Source organism: Rhopalosiphum padi, chromosome 1, assembly GCF_020882245.1.
Source record: "Rhopalosiphum padi isolate XX-2018 chromosome 1, ASM2088224v1, whole genome shotgun sequence".
Lineage (NCBI taxonomy): Eukaryota > Metazoa > Arthropoda > Insecta > Hemiptera > Aphididae > Rhopalosiphum > Rhopalosiphum padi.
The window spans coordinates 38,060,476-38,074,594 of record NC_083597.1 but is presented as its reverse complement, the minus strand read 5'-3'; the positions used below and the strand labels follow the sequence as shown (position 1 = coordinate 38,074,594).

General features: G+C 28.4%; 1 protein-coding gene and 1 long non-coding RNA gene across 3 annotated transcripts; both read right to left on the bottom strand.

The window, feature by feature from the left end:
• Positions 1–2,599: 2,599 nt before the first annotated feature.
• Positions 2,600–7,944, bottom strand: LOC132931618 (WD repeat-containing protein 82). The gene is made up of 3 exons (XM_060997501.1): positions 7,087–7,944; positions 3,261–3,521; positions 2,600–3,188 (listed from the first exon to the last, which is right to left on the bottom strand). Exons 1-3 carry the CDS (start codon positions 7,365–7,367, stop codon positions 2,762–2,764), a joined length of 969 nt encoding a protein of 322 aa, XP_060853484.1. The 5' UTR covers positions 7,368–7,944; the 3' UTR covers positions 2,600–2,761.
• A 2,337-nt stretch (positions 7,945–10,281) lies between these two features.
• On the bottom strand, positions 10,282–13,591 carry LOC132918454 (uncharacterized). 2 transcript variants are annotated; one of them, XR_009660502.1, is made up of 4 exons: positions 12,025–13,591; positions 11,867–11,964; positions 11,294–11,403; positions 10,282–10,694 (listed from the first exon to the last, which is right to left on the bottom strand). It is a non-coding gene; the product is annotated as an uncharacterized LOC132918454 (long non-coding RNA). The 2 variants fall into 2 exon arrangements; XR_009660501.1 differs by lacking the exon at positions 10,282–10,694 and having other exon boundaries at positions 10,710–11,403.
• Positions 13,592–14,119: the final 528 nt, after the last annotated feature.

Genomic DNA, 14,119 nt, shown 5'->3' with positions numbered 1-14,119 from the left:
CAGAACAAATAAAAATAATACAACACATTTCTTTTCATTACGATAATATATTTCCATAAATACATTTTAACAATACTCATTTTTTAAAACTTATTTTAGATTATAATAGGTTCAATATTTTACGTTACACAAACAAAGTGCACGAATTATATCATGTTATATAATTAAATGATTTTCTGTTTGCTTATTTTTTACTTTAGGCACATCAACTAAACATTTTATATTGATGTTCCTAGATGCTAAACTTCACAATTATTAACATGAAAAGTGGTATGTGTGTTATTTTTGTTTTTCAGTGAACACTGATTAGGTATTTAATAAACGATTTTATAATATTACATCCCGACGGAAATGGTAAAGTCTTAGGTACATCGACAAAGCAAACACATAATATTACATAACACAATATTGTGTCCACTTAGGACAACACGAGTTATCGAAACAGTGCGCTTATTCACGAGACAACTTAACAAATAGATACATTGATAATAAATTAGTTCAGCGAAGATAATGGTTTATTATATCATAAGCTTTAGCAAATATGTTCTATTATTTTTTGCTCGTATAACGTACAATTATTTTTAAATTGATATTACCCATGTAAAGAACATGATATGATATATTTAATATATTAAATTTAATGGAATTTATAACATCCAAAGAATATAAGTTTTAAATTTAAAAAAAAACACTTTCAAAAATAGGTAATAAACTTTAACATTCATACCATTTGAATAATTAGGTAATATTATTCTGGTATACATATTTGATTTTATCTTAATATAAAATAAAAGTATTATATAAAAATGTTGGCTTAAAATCATAGATCATACTACTACTACTGATAAACTATTCAGAATTTAATATTCAACATACCATATAAAATTATTAAAAAAAAAATGATTTCATTCAAAATTTGATTCAACACGAAGGATCTTTTCTTTGTCGATAATAAATATGCAGTAAAATCTTTAAAAAAATAAATAAATAATTGACAAAATAATTATCAATTAGAACATAAGTACTTAAATATTATTATAATATTAACAAAAGCCAATCATTACAACGCTGATGTTCCATATTTTCTTTATAAAACATCAATTGTTGTAACTATTAGACTTCAATAAATTATTATAAATTAATACAAATAGTTGTACATTAAAATAATAGTAACTTTTAATACTTAAGAGGACAGGACATATTAATTTGTTATCTGTGCTGTGTTACAACATGGTGAATATTAAGTTACAACTGATCTTTGATTTAGTTTATAGATGAGAATATTATTTGTTGAGTATTAAAATAATCAGTACACCACAACACGTGATAGTTTAGATAAAAGATAGACAGTTCAATAATTATTAACATCTTGTTGACCTAACGGCCTACAAAAATGTAATTTACAAGGATGTACATAATTTCCTGACAGATAACAGATCAATGTGTGGAGTCTTCTCAACAAAAAAAAGACAATAAAATACAACATACAATTTAGAATTGGTGTTCACATTATTTACAGTTTTAAACGATCTGAGCAGTGTTGGACAAAAAACTATGATTCTAGATTATTAAGATTATAATTTAAAATGCATGCGTTTCATTAAATACACCTTCATTGAATTTGTCACTACTTTTATAACTTGTTGTATATAATAAAATGATAATTTATAACAAAAAATAAAAAATAAAATAGTTTTATAAAGTGACTAAATTCATTACATTTTTTTTTTCATCATAAAACATCATTTATTTTAATATCAACATTACATCATCTAAATCCTTAAGTGTTCACAAATTCAACAAATATTTATTAATTGAAATTTATTAATTTAAAATAATATAATATGTAATATATTAAAAACTTTAATCATCTGCTAATCATAGTTTTTGATCTAACACTGGACATAAGTATTACATTTTACTTTTATTTGTTTGAAACATAATATTGTTATTTTTATTTTTGATTATTACTTTTAAAAATGATTCAATAAGTGGTATTATGTGTCTGAATTAAATGTTTTAAAGCACCATTAGTTAGGGTACTGACTGGTCATAAATGTCAATGAGCATTATTATATTTTAAAAAATATGTCAATTTGGTAAATAGCGAGTATTAACACAGCCAATACTGCTGAATGTCAAATCGCTAACTGATAATCCTGTCAAATTCTTTTCAAAATCATCAGTTATAAAGATATCTGCCAAAGAAATTAAAATTATTATAATTTATATTATTAAATTTGACATTTCTCAATAAAATATCATGATAATTTAATAATGAAGAGTAATCAAGTATACCTATGTTGTAACAATGTGACTCAGCAGTTAATTTAGAAGAAATAAACATTTACAGGACAAAATCTTAATATTAAATATAATACACATATAATAATATAATATAATATAAGATCAGAACTAATAAACATCAATTGATTCTAATCATTTCATAACTTAATTAATAAATAACCTTAAATGAAGTATCAAAATCAATATTTGTCGAATGCAATCAAGCTTTCAATCAAAAGGAATAATAAAACAAAATGATAACTGACTTTTACATCAAGGAGTGTTTACTCTATAACTAAAAATGATCACGAAATAAAAAATAAAAACATTTATTCTTTCAAAATAATTGAATAAAAGTTAATAGTCTATAACTTAAATTATAGGAAAATCAATAATTAAAATATGTTGTTGACTTTAAGTAAGTACATTGTACTTAGGTAATGTAAGTTACACACACGTAAAATGAATGTTTGACTTATGCCAAATTGGCTACTTCATCAACTGTAGGTAACCAAAACGCCATATTTGTACATGCAGAGGCCATCATCATGTATTTAGGATTAAATTTAACACAATGTACTGGGCCTGGATGATCTCCATTGAGAACACAAACTTTATAGCCAGTAACTGCATTCCATACATGAATACGACCATCGGTTGATCCACTGAATATGTATTGTGAATCTGGACTGAATGATGCTTCGATAGGAATGCCTTTATTATTCAAGTGACCAGTGAATGTCTGGATTGGTGTACCATTAAATGCATTTATCAATCTAATTAAAGATCCATTAGTAGGAATAAGTATTGTACGGCCATCCTGACTAAATTTGAGATCAGTCCAGTCACATTCTTTCTCCTGAGGAAGCTTCACAGTAATGAATGGTCCTTTGTCAAATGACCTAAAATTAAAAATGTCAGTTAGAGGTGGTAATTAATTTTATTCAATAAAAATAAATATAAATTACATTTACCTGACATCAAACAGTTTGAGAGTTTCAGAATTAATGCCAGCAGCCAACACTAAACCTTCTGGATCAAAAGCTGCCACGGGTCTTCCCATAACATTGATATAACCTTGACAATTTGGCGACCTCAAATCCCATAATCTGAGACTTTTATCCAATGATCCAGAAACAAACATGTCCTCAATGGGGGACACACATAATGACACAACTTTTTTGGCATGTCCCGTGAAATAACGAATGTACTTATTATCATGTAATGATAAGTATCTAAAAATTAAAGTGTGATAGTTAAAAATATTTATTAACCTAACTTATTTGAAATATTTGTATTTATATGATTAAATATTGTTCTCGACTAACATTATCATAAGTTGAAAATCTACTAAATTACCAGTTAAGAATATTTACATAATTGTCTAGGAAGTAGTTTAAACTAATTATATAAATATAATATAATTAGAGATCAGAAAAAAAAAATTAATTATACTGAACATTCGCATGTGCCTCGCTAACTATTGTATCACAATATTGTTAATTAAAATATACAAACACAGGCTATTTAACCAAAACTATTTAAGTTCAAAACTAATAATAGGCCAATTTTCATAAATCAACGGTTCCCAAACTGTGCACCGCGGTCTACATAAAATTGATTATCAATGAGTATTTGTTTTGTTCCGTCTTTCGTGTTATATACAGCAGGGCACCGTGGCTAAATTGGATCCAAAAAAAGGTCCAACAGAAAAAAAAAGTTTGGAAACCGCTGTCATAAATGAAAAATATGCAAGATAAATAAAAAGAAATAATTTAATTTAGGGTGTTCGGCAAGTAGAAATTATATCAAACATTTTGTTTGGACAATGAAATTTGTATTCATTTTTAATATTTTATAAAAATACATATTTGTAGCTTAGTATATATAATTGAATAAAAAATAAAAAATAGTCAATGAAATGTATTAAAATTGTTTGTATGAGAATAAACTAGAAGCCATTGATTAGGAACATGGATAATTGATATGATTGTGTGTTTTTGAAACAAAATGTCTAAGGACGAACTGACCATATATTAAAACCTCGATTAAAACATTGAACATTTATTTTCAAGATATTTAGTAGATATTTTTTTTCAAAAATAAAAAACCAATTGCCCATTTCATTATTGACATTTCATCTTGGTCTAAAAGTGCTTATAATAAGTGGCTTCTATTGTACATAACTAACCTAACGCAAATGGAGCACTGTAAAATGTTGACACTATTTACAACACTAACTATTGAGGAAGAAATTAATAATTCGGCAAATAAAATAATAAAATGAACATAAAAGCTAAAAGGTAAATAACCTATTTGATAGAAAATCCTTTATAAATGAATATATATATATATATTGTGCTCACTAAAATTACCAAAGTTTAAATAGTTTTGGTTAAGAGGGCGTTATACCCACACATGATGTCTCCGTCTTACTAATGTACATTATAGCAAATTTGTGTTCAGTAGAACACATTTTATGTTGTTAGCTTTAGTATTTGAGTCAATTTACTTATTTACTTATTATTAAACTTAAAAATAAGAATGTTATATAAGACATGTCATTATGCTTTTATCGATATTATAATTTTAGAATGAGTTATGAACATTTTAAAGTTGTAATACTTCACATAGCTATAACTCATTCTAAAATTATAATATCATTAAAAGTATATATTATGTCCTAGATAATATTCTTACCTTTAAGTTTGATAACAGGTAAATTGACTCCAATATTAAAGCTAACAATAAAAAATGTGTTCTGCTGATAGCACATTTGCTATGATCTACATTTCTTAGATAGAGACAACACATGTAGATAGAACGTCCTCTTAATACACAATTACAAAAATCATTTTTTAAAAGAATAATACAATTATTTTGTAGTTTATAATAATTTATGTTAAGAAAATGTTTTGTTTGGATTGAGAACTTGGTATGGTAAAAACACAATGACATACTATATAGCAGGGATGGGCGACTGAAAGTTATTAGAGGGCAAATTTTTAGAAAATTAAACTTTAGCGGGTCAGAATTCTCTCAAAAAAAAAGGTCATTCAAAATATGCATTTTAATTTAGCATAGACGTAGCATAGAGTATAGACCCTCTAGTGGATCATCAGTCAATTTTTAGTGAGTCGCAAACAATTTTTTGAATTATGATGTCAATGCTGTTATTAATTATAACAGAAAACAAGCACACATTTCGCTACACCTCATTGTTAAAAGAACATTTATAAAAATAAATTGATTATAAACCTATAAAATACTAAATATATATTACAAATTTATACATATTTATATAATACAAATTTCATTTTTTATAACTACTTTTTGAAAAGTGAAACCATGTGGGTCGCAAAAGATTTTTCAGGGTAAATTTGGGCAGCGGTACTAAAAAGATTGAGAACCACTGGTATAGACAATTGACTTTGAAATTGTATGATGTAACGCGGCCCCAGATAAAAAAAGGTTTGCATGCCGTATGCGGCCCACGGGCCGTCAGTTACCCATCCATGCTATATAGCAGGGGTGGCCAACATGACTATGTACGCGAGCCACATGTATTAATAAAATTATATCAAGAGCCAAATTATCATCACAAATAAAGCGGATCTCGAAATAGAACTCTTGGAGTTATTAGAAGATGAAGGTCTTAAGCAGTTTATAAACAATTGTCCCTCTATATTGGAATTTTGGAAGCATATTTCTATATTAAAATATCCAAATATTAAAAACTGCGCGGTAAAATTGATATCAATTTTTGGAACAACGTATTCATGTGAATCACTTTATTCAACAATGAAAATAATTAAGTCAAAATATCGTTCAAATTTGACTGATGATCATCTTATAGAATTACTAAAAACTGCTTTTACATCAATTCAACCAGATCTTAAGAATCTTACTAAAAAAGTAGACACGAAAAAAATACCACGCAAACAAAATTAGCTTTATGTTTAATTTTTTAATTTATTATTCATATTAATTAATTTTTTTTTTGTTTGATTTAATCTATATTCTATCCACTATAATACTAAAGCCTTAAATAAATACAATAAAAACATTTTTTTATAAATGTATACAAAAAAAATTAAAATATTTTGGTTTTTGTAAATAAGACCGCGAGCCGCATACGACTGTGACCAGAGCCGCATGCGGCTCGCGAGCCGTGATTTGGCCACCCCTGCTATATAGTATCAATAATTGAACAAAAGTTATATACTTTGTCTTTTCCAATCCTGATCTAAAACCAGCACATTAATATCTCAATCTACATTATTTTCTGGGGTATAGGATATAGCCTATCTTGATTTAGAATAATATACTACCTTGTTACAAATAAAGTTTAATTATATGAACTATAATGTTTTATTAACTACCTACCTATGTTTTAAAAGATAATTGATTATAATATTTAAAGCATACATGACTATCATTCAAAATGTATGTTTTTACAATAGTGTATACTTAAACAGCACAATTATTTGTCTACATGATTATTAAATGACTTTTAAAAATCAAAAACTTGTTTAAAATTAAAAAGGGAATATTTAAGTACTAAGTAATCAAAGTAAATTTTTTTTACGTATTTATGTATAACTAGTTATTTTCTAAATATAAATGTTACGGACAAAACCTAGTCGCTGTTGGTGTTGACCGATTATTACAATATTCAACTACACAAGCGAGCGTCTGCTATCCAATACACTAAAGAAATCAAAGCATAATAATTGATCAAAAAGACAACTAAAAAATACGAAATACAAATTGCGGGGAGCATGGTTTGTTGACATATACCTGATAGTGTCGTCGACTTTGGTCGAACTGTGTATAGCAGTCGTCTTAGTATGCGCGAAATGTATAAGATCGACGCCATATTTCTTGCTGTTAATGGTCTTGGACAGCTCGCCTTTCTGACTGTCGTATATAACGATCTGGTCGTCTTCACTACATGATATGATGTAATCTCCGGCAGGTGAAAAGTCAAAACTGTTGATCTTGTCGGTGTTCTCGCGGAACACCTTAGCAACCTTGAAGCTGCGTACGACGTTGTCGACCAGCTTCATCTCTGCAACCATAAACTATCGACCAATCACCGGATGACAGACGACGAGAATACGCGTCGACGCTTAACAGTAACGAGACGAATGAGACTTGAAATCGACTTGGTGACTAGAGGTTTTGGACGGCTAAGCACGTATGTCGTAAGTCATCGCATCTATTCTGTGTTAATGTAATGATGTATAGGTGTACACACACACACGCACACACACAAACGCGCTAGCAAGCAGGACGATTGATTATCGACAACACTAATATTGTCGTTGTCGTTGGCCGATACCAATTGGCGGGCAACAATTGACGTCCGATTGTGCTTCGTAGTCAGTACCACGATGATGAGTCGGCGGCAGAGTTCTTAAAGTTGTTCGATACGTGAAAGGACGCGAGCAGCTTTAGTTGGTCGTCTGTAGAGTGAGAAAACTGGAAAATGTAATAGCTGTGCGACTTGTGAGAACGGGTCGCGTTCGGGGGCGAGAAATGCCGAGAATCCAGGAAATACGAAGCGTAAGAGCGGCGATTGGCTATTGGCGGCGAACTGACAATGCGCACTAAACGCGGCTCTTACTAGTCAGTAGTCATACTACTCATACTAACTGCTGCAGCTGTATGCTTGTAGCGCCCGGGCGCCAGTCGCGTCTTTCCGGCGCGTAAACAGTATAGCCAACATTTTTCAGCGATAGAGCAGTGAGCACTGCAATGTTATTGCTATGAGGGGCTCGGGCAGTTGGACCCCGTGATAACAAGCAGATTTTTTATCACGAAATTTTCATGGAAGAAACGCAAAAATCGGGTCCAACTGAAAATGCAGAAATACCAACAGTGAAATGTAAAAATTCCCAAATAATTCCCAAATTTATGTATTTTAAAACTCAAATATTATTGTACAATTATTGTACAATTATTGTAAAATTCAAATTTATGTATTTTAAAATTCAAATATTATTGTATAATTCGTAAATTGAAAAATATTTCGTTTACGAAGTGTTTTACGGGAAAACCGAGAGAGATAGGACGAAAGTCGTGAGACATAAAATTGATCCCCATAACCAGCTTCATAAGTTGTATGCTTTTGATTTTTCGAAAAACCGTTATTAAGGATTTTTAAACGTCGTACTTAGGTCGAACGATTTTTGAAAACCAAAAATTTGAAATAACGAGTTTTTGGAAAAAAGAAAAACTGATTCTGGTTTGGAATTACATGTAGAACATTTTAACTTTTGTGATAAATTGTAGTTGGACCACCAGGTGACCTAGGAAAAGCGAATGAAAATTGAAAATTTCGAAAAATGAAAATTCTCGTTTACGAAGTGTTTTACGGGAAAACCGAGAGAGATAGGACGAAAGTCGTAAGACATAAAATTGATCCCCATAACCAGCTTCATAAGTTGTATGCTTTTGATTTTTCGAAAAACCGTTATTAAGGATTTTTAAACGTCGTACTTAGGTCGAACGATTTTTGAAAACCAAAAATTTGAAATAACGAGTTTTTGGAAAAAAGAAAAACTGATTCTGGTTTGGAATTACATGTACAACATTTTAACTTCTGTGATAAATTGTCGTTGGACCACCAGGTGACCTAGGAAAAGCGAATGAAAATTGAAAATTTCGAAAAATGAAAATTCTCGTTTACGAAGTGTTTTACGGGAAAACCGAGAGAGATAGGACGAAAGTCGTGAGACATAAAATTGATCCCCATAACCAGCTTCATAAGTTGTATGCTTTTGATTTTTCGAAAAACCGTTATTAAGGAATTTTAAACGTCGTACTTAGGTCGAACGATTTTTGAAAACCAAAAATTTGAAATAACGAGATTTTGGAAAAAAGAAAAACTGATTCTGGTTTGGAATTACATGTAGAACATTTTAACTTCTGTGATAAATTGTAGTTGGACCACCAGGTGACCTAGGAAAAGCGAATGAAAATTGAAAATTTCGAAAAATAAAAATTCTCGTTTACGAAGTGTTTTACGGGAAAACCGAGAGAGATAGGACGAAAGTCGTGAGACATAAAATTGATCCCCATAACCAGCTTCATAAGTTGTATGCTTTTGATTTTTCGAAAAACCGTTATTAAGGATTTTTAAACGTCGTACTTAGGTCGAACGATTTTTGAAAACCAAAAATTTGAAATAACGAGTTTTTGGAAAAAAGAAAAACTGATTCTGGTTTGGAATTACATGTACAACATTTTAACTTCTGTGATAAATTGTCGTTGGACCACCAGGTGACCTAGGAAAAGCGAATGAAAATTGAAAATTTCGAAAAATGAAAAAGCTCTAAGTTACACTACTTACACTGTGTAACAAATGTAACAAAAAATATATATTTTATAACATTACTCAATCAACCTTTTTATTCATAAGAGATACTATAAAGTTGTCAATGACCCACACCCACTTAAACCCAAATGACCAAAAATAGTATGTTGTGATCTTATACTGGTGAATCTGTGTAGTGTGTAACACAAAATTCATAACAATTTTGATTATGTCTTATATGACAAAAAATGTATGTGTTTGTACTCTTTTATAATATGTTGGATTTGATGCAATGCAATTAATTTAATATTCATTAACAATTATTTGTGATTTTTTTTTTATCGTTTTTTAATGCAGTTTCAAAAACATACATACATATTAATATCAGTAGTAAACTCAACATAATTTATAAAGCATAGATAAATCTTAGAAATAGCATTTACTTGATTAAAATCTATAAATATTTAATGTATAAGTTAATATACACATCAGTTATAAGTTATGGATAAATTATAAAACTGTTATTTTATATATCTATTAAACATTATATTGCCCAAATATAAATATATATGTTATATTTTGCTTTTGTTTGTCATTAAATAAGAAATTAAATTTAATGACTTAATTTTAATTTATATATTAAAAAGTATAAGTTGTAAATTTGTAAGGTCTGAATACAAAACAGTTTGTTAAAAGAATGTAAATATCCATAATACAAGAAGTCACTATTTCAATTTTTTTGTTTTTATAGATGAAATTTGATTTAAATAGTGTAAAAATAATAATAAAATTAATTAGTTTGTTGACACATTAAAAAGTCAATAAATAAAAGCCTTTTACACCTTATAAGGAGTTAAAGTAAAAAAAAATAATATTAATTGTCACAATAATATTTGTATCAAGTTTTCTTTTATTTCATTTAAACCGACAAACTTTGTTTGATAATCAATTGTCAGATATTTATCAATAGAGTAATATTGACAGCTTGCTGGATAGCGATTAGTTTGTATGCGAACAACACATCTTTTTTGAGTAGTCCATGTTAGTCACTATTATATTAATTTATCTGGAATCTCTTCTTTGCAAACTATAACAATAAAACAAAATCATATAAATAAAACCATAAGCATACATTTTTTGATTATAAATGTAAAATAACCATCACCAATGTAGTATTTTTATTTGTTAATTATGATAACAATATTATAGAATATCTGGTTATTTAAAATGTTTAAACTATTGTGATAAAAATGAAAAATAAGTAAACAGGAACACTAAAATAGCAGACAGTTAACCAGATAGCAATTAATACAATACTGATTTTAAGTATACATTAAATGCATTTTGACAATGTATTATGTATATTGATTAAACATAAAAATTTATATTATTTCTTTCCTCTATAAGAAAGAGTAGAATATTATAAAATTGAATGTATTATTTAAATCTCTTATTTTGTATGTGTAACAATGCCTATAAATATCTAAAAATATTGTTTTGGGTTAAATTAAAACTTAAATAATTATGAACATAATTAATAGCAGTATCAAATTGCATTGATCCCCTGTGTTGCTATGGCTGTAATATACAGACTAATAAAATATAGATAGTATTCATAAAATAACTTTTATAATAGTAAAGTGACACACTATAGTAATTCAGATAATATGAACTCTTCTACCTTACCGGATAAACAATTATGTTAGTAGGAACAGTTTTTTCAGATGTTTTTCCAAACAGAATAATCTCCTTATTGGCCTGGATACATGTATACTTCAGTTAGTGTATCTTGCTAACTATAATTAGGAAAAAAAAAATTATATTAACTAAATAATTTTGAAAATTGTTTCAATAGCTCAATATTATAATGAAATTTAATGTAAAATAGAAACCAATCTTTAATCAATATTATTAAAGCAAACATCTTTGTGTTATAGTTGTGTACCTAAAGTATATATACTTATATTATTTATTATTATCTATACTTGATATAGAAAAGTAAAAAAATAACAATATAGATATATACAACCTTTTTAATATTATAAAATAGTAATTCTATCACCATTTACTACTACTATAAAATTGATCAGCCAACAATTACAAAATCACAGGTATCAACCAACACCTGACTACAACTTTATAAGATAAATAATTATCTTGTCAGTGTATCTCTTAAGTTGTTTCAGATATGCTAATAGGTAATAAACCTTAAATGAGTACTACATTATAGGAACATTAGGAACACTATACAGAACTTACATGATTTAAGTTATGAAGATTTGAATATGAATGTTGTAGATAGCATGAATTTAACTTGTTTTTTGCAATGGTTTCAATTATTTATCGATACATTGTACCTAGAAAGTAAAAATAATTATACTGTTATACTGTTAATTATATCTACATATTATGCAAACCGGTTGTTTCCAATGACTATAAGAATGACTGATGAAGACCACATCTAAAGAGAACTGTTTAAATCTGTAATTTGTATAATCTACAGGGTAAAGAACATATTATTTAATTATACAAAAACTAATTACTTAGAACGTAAATACTAAAAAGTAAAATTAAAAAAATACAAATTATCAAATTAACGTATAATTATTATTTACGTAAAAATTGAACATAACCGCAATTGTTTATCAGACATTCGAAGTGGTAACCTTATAAAACTAAAACCATGGTTATACTAATTAATAATTCATTATCTTAATGTATAATATATGATAATATTGATAAAGCTAATTTTGTATTGTTTTTTGGCTTTTTTATGCTTTTTGAAAGTTATCTATTTAACTACTGAAAAATTCATTACACTGACCATTTAAATGGAATCTGCATAAAATTCTCTATCGATAAACTTTAGATTTCACCATTTATCATTCTTCTATGTGGGATTAACCTCATCTACAAACGAACAATGACAAATTTTTGAATAGAAAACATAATATTACACTTGTCATTTTGTAATTTACTATACCTATTGTTCAGCGTTAATACATTTTGAGACTTGTCATATTATTATTATACATTCACAACAATATACATTTAATTATAAGCATTTTTTAGGAGTATATATCGTTAATTTTGATGATTGAAATTCAAAGTTCATCAGTTATATGAACAATTATTGATACCTAGGTACCTAGTTGATATATAACACTGTTATATCCCGTTCCAGTCAGATCTTGTACGGTTGTTTAATTTATTGTTTGGTACCTAGTCGGTTCTTCTTAAGGAATGAAAATCAAATATCAACACAATTTTGGTTGATGAATTTAATTTATTGATTGCGAGTCGAATACTGAATAGTTAATTAAGTTTTACTTAATGAAGGATCATAAAATATAGTGTTAGAGTAAAACGACTTATTAAAAATTGTATGGCTTACGATCGAGTGATCGACTGACTGCGTCGTACATTTTAAAAATGATGGTCGTATCTCATATATACAACGAAATTGCTTATATAAACGAGGGGTATAAACATTAAATAAATGTATTATCGATGTGATTTGATGAAAAATTACTTCTAAATAAATTATTTTTTATGCTGATGGCGTAATTGCCAAACGTTGAAACGCGAACAAACCTAAAACGAGTAAAAAGTTCAAAAATATAATTCGTTAAATCGATATACGGGGGTATACCACAAAGAAACGTATGTGTATACAAAAAAACAAGTGATTCAATTTTCAACTATTTTCGCACCCCGATTACGGGGTAAATAATGATCCTAGGCATTTTGACCATAGAACCTTTATAACTCGTCATGGCATTTATAAGTCAGCACTCAAATTTCAAAAAGATTGAACAAAAACTCAATTTCAAAAAATTCAGAAAATACGTAAAATCTAAGTACCAAAAAAGAAAAAGAAAATCATAACTTTCCAACAAAACGTCCGATTTCTTTGGTTTTGGTACCGTTCGATTTTTGACAAAAATTTTTTAACGATGCGTAGAAAAAAATTGCTCTAACCACCCAAAGTCTAAGTGTTTCGTGGCAACAAAGTCCAAAAACTGCAAAATCCTAATTTCCTACGCCAAAAAGAGGGGTAAAAAAGGCTCCTACAGTTTCGACACAAGACGCCGATTTTTATCACCGATCTACAAAAAATCGAACCTGCGAATTTCAGAAACGTGGAACAAAAAATAAACATTTTTCAAAATATTCATGAGGGGGGCATAGGACCCTCCGACCACCGAAAGATTTTATGTAAAATAACTTAAAACAAAACTTTTGGTGAAGAAACTATGCCCCTACATCGAAACCCGGCCGAGTAACACTCGACTAAAAAACTCAAATTTCGGAATTCCAAAGCCCCAAAGTGGGGTAAAAACGGCTTTTACGGTCTCGACAAAAGATATCACTTTTAATCAGAATCCTCAAAAATACCAGAATATTGAGTTTCAGACACGTAGAACGACCACTAAGGTTTTTCAAAAATATATTTGGGGGGGGGGGTTAAAGGTACCCCAACTACAGGGTAATTTTTGGAGAGGCCTAACC

Excerpts from the sequence above, each read along its gene's own strand:
- LOC132931618 (XM_060997501.1), bottom strand. The coding sequence starts at position 7,367 with ATGGTTGCAGAGATGAAGCTGGTCGACAACGTCGTACGCAGCTTCAAG. Across the intron at positions 3,522-7,086 it reads AAAGTCGACGACACTATCAG|ATACTTATCATTACATGATA; the intron begins GTATATGTCAAC and ends TTTAATTTTTAG. Across the intron at positions 3,189-3,260 it reads CTCAAACTGTTTGATGTCAG|GTCATTTGACAAAGGACCAT; the intron begins GTAAATGTAATT and ends TTTTAATTTTAG.